At 40.6% G+C, this 16,168-nt stretch overlaps 1 protein-coding gene across 5 annotated transcripts in view; it reads left to right on the plus strand.

The window, feature by feature from the left end:
• The window catches only part of rock2a (rho-associated, coiled-coil containing protein kinase 2a), a 41,933-nt gene that overhangs the window by 18,385 nt on the left and 7,380 nt on the right, over window positions 1–16,168 (plus strand). For all 5 annotated transcript variants that reach the window (XM_085143595.1, XM_085143594.1, XM_085143596.1 and 2 more), the window contains exons 2-26: window positions 836–917; window positions 1,452–1,552; window positions 2,631–2,768; window positions 2,934–3,194; window positions 3,692–3,836; window positions 3,926–4,064; window positions 4,224–4,315; window positions 5,486–5,645; window positions 5,777–5,828; window positions 7,015–7,103; window positions 7,223–7,271; window positions 7,680–7,815; window positions 8,576–8,667; window positions 8,953–9,199; window positions 11,127–11,233; window positions 11,920–12,079; window positions 12,279–12,439; window positions 12,600–12,784; window positions 12,882–12,951; window positions 13,927–14,030; window positions 14,215–14,401; window positions 14,635–14,728; window positions 14,810–14,904; window positions 15,042–15,233; window positions 15,351–15,519. In XM_085143595.1, coding sequence (XP_084999721.1) covers window positions 836–917; window positions 1,452–1,552; window positions 2,631–2,768; window positions 2,934–3,194; window positions 3,692–3,836; window positions 3,926–4,064; window positions 4,224–4,315; window positions 5,486–5,645; window positions 5,777–5,828; window positions 7,015–7,103; window positions 7,223–7,271; window positions 7,680–7,815; window positions 8,576–8,667; window positions 8,953–9,199; window positions 11,127–11,233; window positions 11,920–12,079; window positions 12,279–12,439; window positions 12,600–12,784; window positions 12,882–12,951; window positions 13,927–14,030; window positions 14,215–14,401; window positions 14,635–14,728; window positions 14,810–14,904; window positions 15,042–15,233; window positions 15,351–15,519 — 3,307 coding nt within the window. The remainder of the gene's footprint in view (window positions 1–835; window positions 918–1,451; window positions 1,553–2,630; window positions 2,769–2,933; window positions 3,195–3,691; window positions 3,837–3,925; window positions 4,065–4,223; window positions 4,316–5,485; window positions 5,646–5,776; window positions 5,829–7,014; window positions 7,104–7,222; window positions 7,272–7,679; window positions 7,816–8,575; window positions 8,668–8,952; window positions 9,200–11,126; window positions 11,234–11,919; window positions 12,080–12,278; window positions 12,440–12,599; window positions 12,785–12,881; window positions 12,952–13,926; window positions 14,031–14,214; window positions 14,402–14,634; window positions 14,729–14,809; window positions 14,905–15,041; window positions 15,234–15,350; window positions 15,520–16,168) is intronic.

The raw sequence follows: 16,168 nt of genomic DNA on the forward strand, positions 1-16,168 counted from the left end.
GTTTGTTTGTTTAAATCGCTCAGGTCCAGATTCCCTCATGAATTTATGGTCTCCCCTACATTAGATACATTTTTATTTTTTAATTTTGAAACTAGATTTCATATTTTTAATGTGTTTTATGGTTCATCATTCGGATGAATTCGTTACCAGTGGCTGTGTCGTGATGATAAGAGGATAAAAATAAGCTGGTATTGACTGATTATGACACATTTCTTTTATAGTTCATACTTCCTTAAAATAAGTGCAGCCAAATGACTTATATCTCAGTAAGAAAAAGAAACAAAACCTGGTAAATGGCAAATTATGGAAATTTTGAATGCACTTTTTGTTTTGACAGCTAATCTGTGAGAGCTCACACGTCACATCATCTGCATCATGTGTGAAAAATCAGTGCTGATGCAAACAACAGACTTCCTGGCATCTCATGACTACTTGTCTCATTTCATGCAAAACACAGTGACTTGCTGTGTGACGCAGCCTTTTACCATCCACGCGCCGTTTATGATGGCTTGATTTGTTTTGCAACAGCACTGTGACTAATGTTTCCATAGATGTGACAAGTTTGAAAATGCTGTTGCTGAGGGGAGGAAGGACAGACATCATGCCACCGTATCCTGAATCCCATTGTTAATCCTCTAGATAATCATGTGACCCCCTCGAACTGCATCAAAGCACATTAGTGGCTTTGCTGTACATTTGTTGATTTTGATTTATTTAACAGTGCAGTGTCATTGTGGTTTCATAACACCTTCCTGCAAAGCATTTCCACTGTGTTGTGGAGGTTTTTATATATATATCTTAGAGCTTCTTATTAATGTTTTGTCTTTCTTTGCAGGACTCCATGAACGCGCTGGTCTTAGACTTGGGCTACCCTGCACTACGAAAGAACAAAAACATTGAGACCTTCTTAAACAGATGTGAGTAGCTTAATGAGAGATGATTATCTAGAAGGTGAACCACTCAATTATTCAGAAAAGGCTGATTATCAAAAACCAGTCAAATCATCACTTTATATAAAAGGTTCGGTATAAAATACTGCCTCTTTGCTGTATTAATCAATAAATGCCTTCCTAATGAGTTTGTTCTTGATTGCTACTTTCAAAAGTTATTTAACATAAGATTATGTTCATTTTGTAAATTCTAGTACTCATTAGAGTACTATTGTCTATGAAACTTGTTAGACAGAGAATAGTAAAACTGGATATACTTCACAGGGTCTATCATCTTATAGATCAGTCATTATCATGTGAATCAATGGGTGATAAAACTGTGGCTATATGTCTTCTGGGAAGTCTGAGCATCTCAGCTTAGATTGTTGGAACATTACCTGGATAAGCAGTAGAAAATGGATGGATAAATATATAGAGGATGTTCACTTAAATAATTGCTTTGTATTTACAACACTAATGCACGTTCATTTCCTCTGTCCTGTCAATAAACTTTTGCATCAGATGAGAAAGTCATTGGCCAGATTCGAGATCTGCAGATGAAGTCTGAAGACTTTGACAGAGTTAAAGTGATTGGCCGAGGAGCATTTGGTGAAGTGCAACTGGTAAGTACTGATCATATAAACAGGTAACACTGTTTTTGTTTTTGTTTTTATATATATATATATATATATATATATATATATAAAAACAAAACAAGTGGTATAGTCCTCCATCATGGATCCATCATACCATCAAAACGATTCTAACCTTTTGGAGAAGTGCATGTCAAAAGTATCTATAGTCATGGTTGGCACTGTTACCTCACAGCATGAAGGTTCATGGTTTGAATCTCCTGCATAGTTGAATAGTTCTGTGTGGAGTTTGAATGTTCTCCCTTAGCCTATTACCTCAAGTACCCTGGCTTCCTCCCACAGTCCAAAGAAGTACATGTTATGTTTATTTGTGATTCTACATCGGCTGTGGATGTGAGGCAGATACAAGTGCTCGAAGTGCATGAATGTGCGGTTAATTGTGGCTTGTATTCTAAAAGACTTTGAGTGGTTAGTAAGATCAGAAAGGAGCTTTTTAAATGCCTGTTCATTTCCATAATCCTTTTCTCTGCATGACGAAGTTTGCTGTGCAAACTGACACCGTAAACCAGTCCTCTACCTCAGCTGCTTATGCTGAAGGGAGAGTGGACGATGAAAAGATGAACACTTAGAACCAACAACCAAAAACACAAATTATGTTCTGTAGTGGTGTCATATGAATACACGGAGAGGCAATGGGTTCCCTCTACAGCTTGAGCCTATATCAGCATAACCAAAGGATGTTTCAGGGTCACATGATGCAGCCCTACACGTAAGCTTTATCAAAAAGGAAAGCTGAGTCTTTAAAGTAGAGGGCATGCCTGTATCCTGAACTCACACATTGAGCCGGTTCCACAAGAGAAACCTGATACTTGAGGCCTCCGCCCTCATTTTACTTTTGAATACTCTACAAACCACAACTAAGCATGCACTCTGGGAATAAAAAAAAATGTCTACATTAATTGTATTGTAATCTGAAAGTGGCACATGTACTCATGAATGATCTGTTGTGATTGTAATTTTATCTGTTCTTGTACATTTCATCAAACATTTCTCATAGAGTAAGATTAGACTTTGGAGAATCTCTAAACTTTATCTTCCTGTTGTTCAGGTCAGACATAAAGCCTCACAGAAGGTCTACGCCATGAAGCTGCTCAGCAAATTTGAGATGATAAAGCGCTCAGACTCAGCATTCTTCTGGGAAGAGAGAGACATCATGGCTTTTTCCAACAGTCCCTGGGTTGTGCAGGTACAGCATTTAAGTTGCTGATCAGCTTTTAAAAAGCTTTCGTGTGCATTAATTGGAATATTCACTGGGAACGTGTTGCCAGTTGGATTACTCCTTTGTTTTACTTCGAACAAGGAAAGTATGTGTTTTATATGTTAATTTATTAAACCTTAAAATTGTTTTTAGTTGTGCTCTGCCTTCCAAGATGACCACTACCTCTACATGGTGATGGAGTACATGCCAGGAGGCGACCTGGTTAACCTCACCAGCACCTATGATGTACCGGAGAAGTGGGCCAAGTTCTACACAGCGGAGGTGGTGATGGCTCTGGACGCCATTCACTCCATGGGCTTCATTCACCGCGACGTGAAGCCAGACAACATGCTGCTGGACAGACTCGGACACCTGAAGCTGGCTGACTTTGGCACTTGCATGAAAATGGACTCGGTGAGTAAAAGTGTAAAACCTGAGTCTCTGCTGCCAGCAGAAAACACTGCTAAATACTAATAAAAAAATCCAAAGAGAAGAAATAAAGCTAAACCTCAGACTTTGGATTGCTATAAATGTTTAGCTTCAGCAGTTTTTTTCCTTCTCTTTGCTCTCTATGATGTCTGTGAAAAACAATATTTTTATGTGATCATCTCAGGGACCCCCTGCTGTCCAAACTGTTTCTTTGGCTGAAGAAAGTTGCCTTAAAGAGAGAGGGGAAGGGGTTAAATGGCTTGATTTAGCTACTCTAGTGTAGTCCAAGAATAAAAATATAACAAGTCCACTTTAATAACTAAGCTGTTACAGTGAGCTCTGGTTCTGCCTTCACCTGGAAGGGTTAGTTTTTAGTAGTCTCTTAAGTTTGGATCAACACTCTGCTTTAGCTTATGCCCATATAAATCAAACCATACCTGTAGGGTACTAAACATATAATGATCTCTGGATTTATGTTACAGACCGGCATGGTGCACTGTGACACAGCTGTTGGGACTCCAGACTACATCTCGCCAGAAGTGCTAAAATCCCAGGGGGGAGATGGCTATTATGGGAGAGAATGCGACTGGTGGTCCGTAGGGGTCTTCATTTACGAGTTGCTCGTCGGTCGGTGAACATTTCATAAAATAATTGAACTCGTATGCGTTGATGTTTATGTCTCTCAATTTATTTCAGTGTTGTTTGCTCACTTTTAGGTGACACGCCGTTCTACGCCGACTCTTTGGTGGGAACGTACAGTAAAATCATGGACCACAAGAACTCCCTCAATTTTCCAGATGATGTGGAGATCTCCAACAATGCCAAGAATATCATCTGCGCCTTCCTGACTGACAGGTATGATCTTACAAGAAGAAGATGTCAGGGGTTTGACATTTTGGAAAATGCACCTGTGTATTTTCTTGCAGAGAGTAACAGGGGGAACCTCAATAGCACTCTTATGTTATCTTATGTTATCTCCAATTCAGTCAACTCATTGTCTGCTTTTGTTTTGAGGGAGGTGCGATTAGGCAGAAACGGCGTGGAGGAAATCAAGCGACATCCTTTCTTCAAAAATGACCAGTGGACCTTTGACACCATCAGAGACAGTTAGTATACAACCTTTGTTCTGCTACCTATGATCATTCATTATGATACATGTTTTGGTTTTTTCTCAATATGAAGTGTATTTCGTTTAGCACCATGTGTTTGGTGGTTGGGTAAGTGCATGCGCATATCACATAGGTATTTTTATTTGCAAAGTACTTGTACAGAGCAGAACTAGACCTCCACTTCCTGCAGGTTCTGGCTCGCTGCAGATGTCCAGAGCAGGAGGACTGCTGTCCCCAGCAGCAAGTCCAAGACTGTTGAGTTTGAGTCTGTCTGTCTGCAAGAAAAAGCAGCTTAATTACATCAACAGCTGCCATGACAATGAACTGGCCAGCGTGCCGGCCGTTGGGAAGTGAGAGGCTAGATGGTTAACAGCGACTGAACTTTCAAAATAAGAGTGGATTTTCCACTACTAAATTGAAGAACAGTAGAAATGAACGTAGAATATACTCTAGATGAGTGCTCAGCTTCCAGCAAAGCCCATCGTGCACTTTGCAAAACAATTTCAAAAACCATTACATTTAAATTCTGCACAATGCTTTTGTTTGTTCTCCTACATCTAAAATCAAATTTCACCTTTCCTTCCACTTTACTCTGTGTGCAGAGTAACACTGAGTTGTTTACCTTGTGGATATCCCTTTTAGGCACAGCAGATGCTGTCTTTCTTTGGCCATACCTGCCAGAAATGCATTAGCATACAAAATTATAATTCCTAAGTGTAATTCAGGAGAAAGTCAGAATTTGTGACCAAATATAGAACGCAGCTCCTGCAGATCAGTAATTTTTTTGTTGTTGTTGTTGTTGTCCTGTGAGACGTCTTAAATTTTATCAGATGTACTCCAGTTTCTTTCTGGCATGCTCCACTTCAGAAGCCAAAAACGGTCACACCCTCAACTCACAGTTTTTATCAATCAAACAACATTAAAAAAATATCAAAATTAAATTTAAATGAAATATAATTCATCATAACAGCACCTGCAAACCTTTTCTTTAATCTTGATCTTCTTTAATCTAAAACTTTAGCAGGAATTCCTTCAGAACAGCAGCTGGATCAGAGAGCACATTAAAATGATTTATTAGACTGACATATTTTCACACAGTGCTTCCTTTTTCCACCAATTCACTCTCACCTTTTTCCTGTCTCTCTCTTTATCTCTCTCTCGCCCCAGCGGTTGCCCCTGTGGTCCCAGAGCTGAGCAGTGACATAGACACCAGCAACTTTGATGAGATAGAAGACGACAAAGGCGATGTAGAAACCTTCCCCACACCTAAGGCATTTGTCGGCAATCAGTTACCCTTTGTTGGCTTCACCTACTTCAAAGAAGACCAGTAAATCATCCCATTCTCTTCATTTCCCATGATTTTAGGGACCTCCGTGGTTCCACAAAGACAATTTATAGATTTATTTTTGGCTCTCGTGTCCTTGACCTTGGGCTGATTTTATTCATTTCCTCCTTCAGGTTATTAAATGCTTCCAACAACTCAGTGGCTCATGAGAATTCAAAAGGGGAGGTAAGTACTTTGACTCCCACACACAGTAGCTGCCAGGTGCACCTTTAGCGACTGCATTAATACCGGACCGAGCTCCTCAGGAAATAAATAAGTCTGGTATCAGTTTACATGACCACACAGAAAAGGCCTGTTGACATTGTGATCAACTTCACATTGTAAGACATCAAGGATTATGATGGAAATGACTCACAGGGGGATTTCTTCCCAGATCCCATGATTTATTTGTACTTTGTTAGAATTTCAGTGTTCTCAGCCGCACACAGAGACTTAAGCAGCTTTCAGTATAAGTGGCTGAGCCGAACGCTAATCTAAAGAACTTTTATTGACTTCAGTCCTAAAAGACTGCCCTCATTACGAGGAACAAAACAAACCCTATGTTTTACTTTCGCTTTGTTTCTAATCAGTTGCCTAAATGTAGGTGATTAAAGGTATAGTCCCTGTATTTCAATACTGACCTTTAAGTGACTAATGTGGTGGTTTATGGTTCTAATTGTAAAAATGTTTATAGGCCTAAAAGACTGCCCCTAAAAACGTTACACCATTAACCATGAAAATAGTTTCTGTGCTCTTTTGACCAAGGACAACAACATTTGTCTGCATTTCCTTGGTAGCATTAGTTAGCTAACTAATGCTAAAATCCTTGGTAGCATTAGTTAGCTAACTAATGCTAAAATTTAACGTGACATCCCAACCAAAACCGGATTTTTAAGAGTGCTACTGATATTTGGCGAATTTCAATGCAGAAAATAAACAGATTTCCTCAAGTCCTACAAAAATATTACATGCATTTTATAAAAATATAATTGGTTTACAGTGCCTGGCTTGGCTCAGATCAGCTGATTGTGTGTGTGTGTGTGTTCCTGGGGCTTCAGGCATGTTATCAAACTGGAAGTTGCAGACTCCCTCTGGTGGACAAACTGCAACAACAACATTCAAAACATGGTTGAAGGGTGTTTCTGTCGTCTTTTCTTGACTTTTTAATTTTTTTTATTATTATCGGCCCTATAAAGGCCGATAGTTCCTATAAAGGAACATCAGGCGTTCTGCCAGTGCTCAGACAGTGTGCGTGTCACTGCAAAGACTAGCTAGCTATTGATGTTACATGTCTTCTTACCCTGTGTGTGTTAAATTGTGACTTTAGTGTATAGCGCATAAATTGGAAGTCTTTCTTTCTTTCTCTTCTTAGTCAGCAGCGCTGCAGAAGAAACTTCGCCACCTAGAGATGCAGATGAATAATGACAAGCAAGTCAAAGATGATCTAGAGCAAAAGTACAGGTGGGTGATCTGTAGGGAACATTGTGTATCAGGAATAAGAGCCGCATCATGTTGCTCCACTTATTTGCTTATGCACGGTGGCCAAATTATTTTTTTTAAGCATTTGTATTTTTCTGCAGGGCCGCCACCGCTCGTCTGGAAAAGCTCTCCAAAGAACTTGAGGAAGAGGTCAGTTAATCACAGGGAACATCCAATTACCTGAATATTTCTGTGTCTGTCCAGCGTCAATATCTGCTGGGACATGACCCCTCTGGGATTTTAGAAGTTCTTTCTTCCTCATACATTTTAATGGGCGTTTCCCAAAAACTCTATTATTTGAGCCAGAATAATGATTCTTATTATCCACACTTGTCCACTTTCCGGTTGAATACCAGCGTCTCGTATCCAGGGAGGTTCAGCTGGAGCGTCTGCTGAATTCTAACGGCCACATTAAATAGTCTATTGTGATTGAATTTGTGTTGAGGCCCATTTGGATTCTGGGGAATAATTTCTCATAAAGTGAATTATGGAATCACAGTAGCATGAAACCATCCCCGCAGGAGATGTTGAACAAAGGCGTTTATGATTGATTTTTAGGTGAGCAGCAGAAAGAACCTGGAGTCGAGTGTGAGGCAGCTGGAGAGGGAGAAGGCTCTGCTGCAGCACAAAAGCCTGGAGAGCCACCGCAAGGCTGAGAGCGAGGCCGACAGGAAGCGCTGTCTGGAGAACGAAGGTGACACGAGACGCGCTGTGGATTCTGCGGCAGAGCTGAAAAGATTTACTTCTTTTGTACAGGAAGTTATCAACTGGAAATTATTACATTTCACAGAAAAAATATATTTTCTAGTAAGAGACATTTCTCTTAAGAGACAATTTTTAAAGCTTTTTAACTAGCTTTTAAGTTAAAAAAAAAATACAGCGGCACACATTCTCGGTTTATTTGTGTAACATCCTTCATGCAGGTTAGCTTTGTTTAAGGTGATCGATTACATGAACTGAAAAGACAAAACATTATAATACTTCTATCATGAGTGAGAAAAATGAGGCTGATTAAGTGCATTTGTTTTAAGAAATAGATTCAAACTTGACAGCAGTGATGCATTAAAGCAAGATAATAAAATGAACACAGGAATCCAGTAAAAATCAACCCCCCGCTTCTTGTGTAAAGTCAGAAACTTAGGTTTTCTTTTGGCTTTGCAATGATATAAATTCATGGTGACTTTACTGAGATAAAGTGGGTAATACTGCCATCACCTGGACAAAGACACTGTGATACAAACACATCAGGTCTACTCTCTTCTGTGCTCTGGCTTTCTTTGTAATATTCATATTGTATAACTTTAGCCTTTATTAAACCAAACTAAAGCTCTGTTTCCATATTTCATTTGCACAGTTTATATATGAAGAACTTTATCAGTTTTAAATTGTGATTTTACTTCTTGAAACACATTTCATCATCATAATTGTTGTCTTTGTTCTTGGGATCTGTGCAGTCAACAGCCTCAGAGACCAGCTGGATGACATGAAGAAGCGAAACCAAAACTCGCACATTTCCAATGAGAAGAACATTCACCTCCAGAAACAGGTCTGTTACCTACCGTGATGTATGTTTGGTGAGGTTGGGGGGGATGGTCAGCATGGACGATGAGCTCCGTGACATCAGATGACAAGCATATAACATATAAAGCTTTGAATAGACGTAAAACCAAATACATAATAATAACAGTCACAACAGCTGAAAGTAAAAGCTAATATTTGATGTCCAGCCAGACTGAAAAGATCACTGTGATCTTGTCAAGTCACCTTCTTGGACTCCGAGTCCTTTAAAGGGAAAATATTGGTGTGATTTGTTTACGTGTTCTTCTCTTAGCTGGAAGAAGCCAACACGTTGTTGCGGGCTGAGACGGAGGCGGCGACGAGGCTCCGCAAAGCCCAAACTGAGAGCAGCAAGCAGCTGCAGCAGCTGGAGGCCAACGTGCGCGAGCTGCAGGACAAATGCTGCCTGCTGGAGCGCAGCAAGCTGAGTCTGGAGAAGGAATGCATCAGCCTGCAGGCTGCGCTAGAGACGGAGAGGAGGGAGCACAGCCAGGGCTCGGAAACCATCACTGACCTGATGGGTGGGTGAAACGGCACACAAAGATTTCTTTGTCAAGTCTGCAAACATTTGTGTGCATTATTTGAATTAATAAAAGGGATACCAGGAATATAACATGTTGTATATTAAATGTTGTATTCATCGGTGTATCTAAACAACTTTTTCAGAATGGTGTTTGTAAAAAGTGAAACGCACTTCTTTACAAACCTATGAAATACTAATAGAATAGAATAGAATTCAACTTTATTGTCCTTGCACAGGTACAGGGCAACGAAATGCAGTTTGCATCCATCCAGAAGTGCTTTAGCCATGATATAGATATATTACAATATATATTAGCAATAATATAGATATGTAAGTATATTACAGAAATACTAAACCAATTAATATGGAGTTGGAGCATCCTCAGTTTAGCAGTTTTACATGGAGCACCAAAATGTCTTGTATTAGTTTTTCGCTCATGCTCCACCAAATTTGACAAAATTCGTCTCGCCATCAGAAAAAGAAACTGCACCTCTGTTCTTGGTTCTCACCTTAGCATACAAGAAAACCAAAAGAATAGATTTGTGCAGAATTTCAGGTTGGATGTCAGTATAAGTCATAATTCTAGGCACATGTGTAGCTGCTGATATGTTTACCTGTATTTTTATGAGGTGGAAATGTAATTACATTCCTCTGAAAGAAGTTCAGTTTCTGTTTTCCTCCTGCTTGCCTTGGAGCTTATATGGCAGGTTTAATAAAGGGGCAGCTAGATGAGCAACAGCAATGTGCCACCCAAATGCTGAGGGCAGTCAAGAGGCTTTTCAGGACTAAATAACTCTGTACTGTTTGCTGAATGGATTCTGACTCCAGTTTGTGTGTTTGAGAAAAGGCTGATTTGAATTAGTAAAAATAAGTTTGTCCAGAGGTGTCAGATAAAACCTTGAACAAATATAGCTGATGTTTTGGAGACAGAAGGGTCAAAGTGGCCTGTTTGCTCCAGTGCGCCTGGACAGTTTGTAATATTTGTGTAACTGTAGGGAGCGTGCTTACATAAAGGCTAACAATTCACCCATGATCTGATAAAAGCAGCTCTCGGGCTACTTAAGCTGTCACATAAAACCTCTTATCTGACTGCGTTAATTAGGACGTGGGCGTCACAAACCATGAGTTCTGCCTTATGAATGTTTGTAGGTCTTCGGATGCAGTGACTTGAGTGTTGCATTTACAAATAAAACACAGCACAGTATAATAAGCAGCTTCCTCGAGTTGGTCCAAGAGCTGAAATTCATTTGAACTATGTAAATATTTATATTAATATAAATATTGCCCTCCGTTGCTTACTACAAGTAACTGGGGGATGTATATGTGTGTATAAATAAGCCAGTTGTGGCACTGTTGGAACAACTAAACATACACTCTTGGTAGATGCCCTGAACTGCCCCGAGCCTGCTGACTGGAGTCATTATATGAACAACAGGCAAGTAACTTGTATATTTAAGTACATTTAAATCAGAGGGAGTGCTTTTTAGTTGAGGTCAGGGGATTAACAATGCTAGTTTACAAGTAAACCTGGAATAAACAAACCAGACCTAAATTAGAAACTCAAAACATGAAAATAAATACACAAATTAAAGGACAAATAATAAAATAATAGTAACTAAAATCGAAATTACAATAGAAACTGCAGACGAACCTCAGACTGAGCTTTAATGAGGGGATAAAATTGACGTTAAGAAGGATTAAAGGACTTATGTATACAAGTTGAGACAGGAATAATTTATTGAAAATGGAAATAAAGATTCATGACGACTGTGTAAGTTTATAGGCTTTGGGGTCCTTAGGGACCAAGTAAAGCGCTATACAAATACAGGCCATTTACCATTTGCCATAGTTTGCTGTTGGGTTAAGCTTTATGTGATCTGTACGTGAAATGTAACTCTGAGGACTCTCGTGGGCTTATCTTGCAGGACGCATTTCTGGCCTGGAAGTGGAGGCCCGTCAGCAGAAACAGGCTTTATCCAAAGCTGAGACCGAGAAGAGGCAGCTTCAAGAGAAACTCACTGATCTGGAGAAGGTAAATCACAAAATCCTGACTGGAAAGATTTTTTGCTTTGAGATGCAGTTCCTGGAAATTTGACTTGAGCCTCACGTGTGATCCAAATTAAGTAAAAGTTATGTTAAAAGTAGTAGTATAGTGTTTCTTGGAAACATCTGCATCTGGATTTGAGGACAGCATCATTGGACTGTTTGTTCCAGGTTATTTGACATCAGTGAGAAATTATTATTTTATTAAAGCAATCGGGAAAGTCTTTTGTTTTGATTAAAGTGACAGATAATTGATTTACAGCAGCTATTTTCAAACTCAAGCCCACTGCAGGCCAAATAATTATTTTAAAAGACTGCCAAACCTTTAATCACAACTCCAGTCGACACGGGAAGATTAATACAAAGGATTTGCTTTGTTTTGTTTTCATAGATTCATATTAAAAATTGCACAACTGCTTGCTTTTTGACTTTAAAATATCTTAGAGAAATGCAGAAGAAAGGCCTAATTTATTGCAGCACTGTAACTGACCTGTTTCAGAAACTGTACTTATTGATTTACTGAGTATTTCTAACTGCACTTCCTTGGAATATACATATAAATGTGAACCACCATGTAGTGACACGACTTTCTGGGCTTGGTCTCAAAGCGTTTGGTGTAAAGTTTTCTGACTAGATTTTGCTCTGGATGTGACATCTCTGTGTGTGTTTATACAGGAGAAGAGCAACAAGGAGATCGATTTGACCTACAAGCTGAAGGTGCTGCAGCAGGAGCTGGAACAGGAGGAGGCCTCTCATAAGGCCACCAGAGCAATGCTGGCAGACAAGAGCAAGATCAAGGTCACCATCGAGGGCGCCAAGTCAGAGTCCATGAAGGGTAACGGCTCTGATCTTTTGTTTCCACGAGGTTGTTCTTTCACAGTTTGTACCGAGTTCAGGGTTCGAGCTATGTAATTTGGGGCTGATCGACAGCTCCGAGTTCACAGATTGCAACAAGATGTACAGAATGAGAAATTTTATTGATTTGACTTTTCACAAGGGAAATTAAATAATATAAGTGAATAACTCTCATTCAGAGTTGGAGCAGAAGCTGGCAGAGGAGCGAGCTGCCAAGCTGCGGCTGGAGAACAGAATACTGGAGATGGAGAAGCAGAGCAGCATGATGGACTGTGACAACAAACAGGCCCTGCAGAAGCTAGACGAGCTGCGCAGACACAAGGATCACCTTACTGAGGAGGTGAGCGTTTCTGTGAAGTTTGGGGTTAGCTGTCAAATGTCACCAACAGGAGCTACTTCAGCAGCTAATGTAAAGAGTGTCATATCTGAACCATAAATTGGATAGAAGGATAATGAGATGTGAGTAAAAAACTTTTATTAAATTCATTTTGTTCTTTCAGGTGAAGAACCTAACACTGAAGATCGAGCAGGAGACCCAGAAGCGTAACCTGACTCAGAACGACCTGAAGGCTCAAAACCAGCAGCTCAGTGCTCTGAAAACCTCCGAGAAGCAGCTCAAGCAGGAAACGAATCACCTGCTGGATATTAAGCGCAGCTTGGAGAAGCAGAACCAGGAGCTGCGCAAGTAAGTTTCATTTTGTTGTAACACTTCCCCAGCAGGCACACTGCAGGCTCCTTACGCGGTCAGATTATGAATCATCGACTCATTTCTCTTTTCACAGAGAAAGACAGGACACAGATGGACAAATGAAGGAGTTACAAGACCAGTTAGAGGCTGAGCAGTATTTCTCAGTAAGTTTGATATCTGATCACAGATGTGGATGGAAAATGAAGACACTTTCATTTGGCATTTTAGGCTTTTTATAGTTTCAATCATCTGACTGAGCGGCAAAAACTGCTGATTGATTTGCTACTGAATAGTCCCCTCTCGCCTTCTGGCTAAACAGCTTTTCGCTGCCGTGTCCACGTTGTGTTTCACTCCTTTCAGCCTGATCAGGGCGCTGCTGTGGCAGTTTTTAAAATATTCAGCTGCCTGTGAGTCAGAGACTCGTTCCAACTCTGCTGCCTATAACTGCAGGTGCTCTGAATTGTTTAGCGCTACAGTTGAAGTCCAAGCTGGAGCTTAACTCATTGTAAAGGCAACTCGTTAAATGTTTCAGTTGCGTGTAGGGGTCTAGCAATTCTTACGTCCACAATATAGAGGTGCTTTGATATTTATAGAGTAGAGCTGCAGGAGCTGCTCCAGACTATACTGTCAAATAACAGTCAGCTATATTACACTGGAGTGACATCTTCCCATATTGTAATGCAGTGCTGTTATTTCCTAGTTAAAGCGTAATAATCCAGTAATGTTTAAAGATGATATAGAATAACAAGTGATGTATTTTCCATAATGCACTTAGAAAATAAAGTAAATAAACCGTAGCACAAATGGTCTTATTCTATGGGAACGTAGGCTGTTAAAATCAGAGGGTTCCTTTTATTTCTGTAGCTAATGTATGTTATGCATTTCCAAGAGCTGAATAATGGTGAAGTCTTCAATGGGCGTCCATAACAGTATGTATCAAAGTGTGTATGCAAAATGAAGCCTGAGTGATTCTTTTCTTTACCATGTTCATTATCAGTCAGGAGGAGCAGCTTGTTGTTAGGAAACTTTCTCACCTCTCTGGCCCTCCCATTGGAGATTTCTGCATTAAAGAGTTATGTAGAGTTTTGTTGTTGATGTATTAAGTATGGGCCGTATTTGACCTGTTACCTTTTCTCCAGACTCTCTATAAGACCCAGGTTCGTGAGCTGAAGGAGGAATGTGAGGAGAGGAACAAACTCTACAAAGAAGTGCAGCAGTCTCTGCAGGAGCTGCAGGAGGAGAGGTGAGAGGTTTTTCAGTTTGAAGATATCATTTGAAATAAATTCATCCACTTTAACCTTCGAAAAATGATTAGCAGAAAAACGGTGATGATGAATGTAAGGCTCGGTTCATTTATCTCCAGTAAGAGACTCGTGTGGTTTGTGTGGTGGGTTGCTCAGGCTTGCGTTTCTTTTTATTCCTCTCAGGGACTCTTTGGCAGCACAGCTGGAGATCACTCTGACAAAGGCTGACTCAGAGCAGCTGGCGCGCTCCATCGCTGAGGAGCAGTACTCCGACCTCGAGAAGGAGAAGATAATGAAGGAGCTGGAACTGAAGGAGATGATGGCTCGCCATCGCCAGGAGCTCTCCGAGAAGGACATCACCATCAGCTCTGTGAGTTTTTCAGTTTGCGTGAAATGAAGACGATCGAGTTGAGGTGAAAGTCTTTGTATCGTTAGACGTTTAAAGGCTGTTGAATAGAATAACTCGCCACAGTCCTGGAAGTATCACGACGTGTAAATGCAGATCTCAAGCCCAATAAATATGCTCTGAAAATAGTGTGAGATTAGGTTGAGTTTATAGTTCCACAAAAGAGCAGATATGAAAGTATTTGCTGTCCATTGCAGCTGGAAGAAGCTAATAGGACCCTGACGAGTGATGTCGCCAATCTGGCCAATGAGAAGGAGGAACTGAACAACAAACTGAAGGAGGCAATAGAGGGTAATTAGAACATTTAAATGTTTATTACAAGAATTATATATTTTGGTCTGGGTACATAATATTTTTTTTTGTTCTCTTCAGAAACTGAGAAGTCGAAGGACTGGGAGCAGCAGATAAGCCAGATGAAGCAGGCGTTTGAGAAGCAGCTGCAGTCCGAGAGGACGCTAAAAACCCAGGTCGGTGTTTTTAAAGCAATAACTCACAAGATGAAGAGACAGACTTTCAAGACTAATCCTCCCCTTCATGGGCAAAATTTACATTTTTTTCCCATCATTTTTCTTAAATTAAGATTGAATCTTATCCCCATCCGCAGGCCGTCAATAAGCTGGCAGAGATCATGAACAGGAAGGAAGTGCGTGGCGGAGGCAGCCGCCGCGGTAACGACACAGACATGCGGCGAAAGGAGAAGGAGAACAGGAAGCTGCAGCTTGAGCTCAGGTCAGAGAAGGAAAAGCTGAACAGCACCATCATCAAATATCAGAAGGAGATCAATGAAATGCAAGCAGTAAGTGAACAGCTGAGTTTTCTTTCCCCTGCAGTGAAGCAGTGAAACGACACTCTGCTGCTGTATCTCTGACTACGACACTTACGATATGTTATTTCTTCTCATTTTAATCTATAGCAACTGGCGGATGAGAGCCAGATGCGCATCGAGCTGCAGATGGCTCTGGACAGTAAGGACAGTGACATTGAGCAGCTGAGAAATCTCCTGCAGACGCTCAGTGTTCAGTCGATGGACTCTGCCAGCGTCAGCAGCGGGCCCGAGTTTGATGCTGATGATGCGTACACAGGTAAGAGCTCAGCCACTAAACAAAGAAAGTATTTCTGACAGTTTGCATTCACCACAGCTTTAAGGTTTAAGGTCACTTACAAACATCTTCTTGTACAATGTTTACGTTCACTGGCTACGTCACAAAGTGCACCTGCTAAACTATGCCTTTAATCCTACAATCACAAGGCAACAGCTAAGTGCACTGAGGTATGTAGACACGGTTAAGACGACCTGTTCAAACGAAGCATCGGAAGAAAGGTCATTTGAGTGACTTTGAACGTGGCGTGGTTGTTCCAGGTCTGCGTATTTCAGAAACTGTTGTTCTACTGGACTTTTCCCACACAAACATCTGGAAAAGAGAAAACATGCATTGTTTGTCCCTGTGTGAAAATGCCAGGTCAGAGTAATGGAATAACCCTCATTTCTGAACGTTTCAGAAGAAAGATGCTATAATTCAGCTCAAGTTAAGTACTTTCAATCCCAATACAGTCATTTTATCATTAGTGTGTTATTAGTGTGACCATCTTTGAACAGAGGCGGTGGTTTACAACACCAACTCTCTGCCATCTATAATCCAGTTTTGAGATCCCTTCCCAGACGCCTTAACGCCCACTCACATCCTGGGCCATCTGACCTCAGGAATTCGCATGATAAGGTGGGGCCAGGTT

Source organism: Neolamprologus multifasciatus, chromosome 19 (genome assembly GCF_963576455.1).
Source record: "Neolamprologus multifasciatus chromosome 19, fNeoMul1.2, whole genome shotgun sequence".
In the NCBI taxonomy this organism is placed as follows: domain Eukaryota; kingdom Metazoa; phylum Chordata; class Actinopteri; order Cichliformes; family Cichlidae; genus Neolamprologus; species Neolamprologus multifasciatus.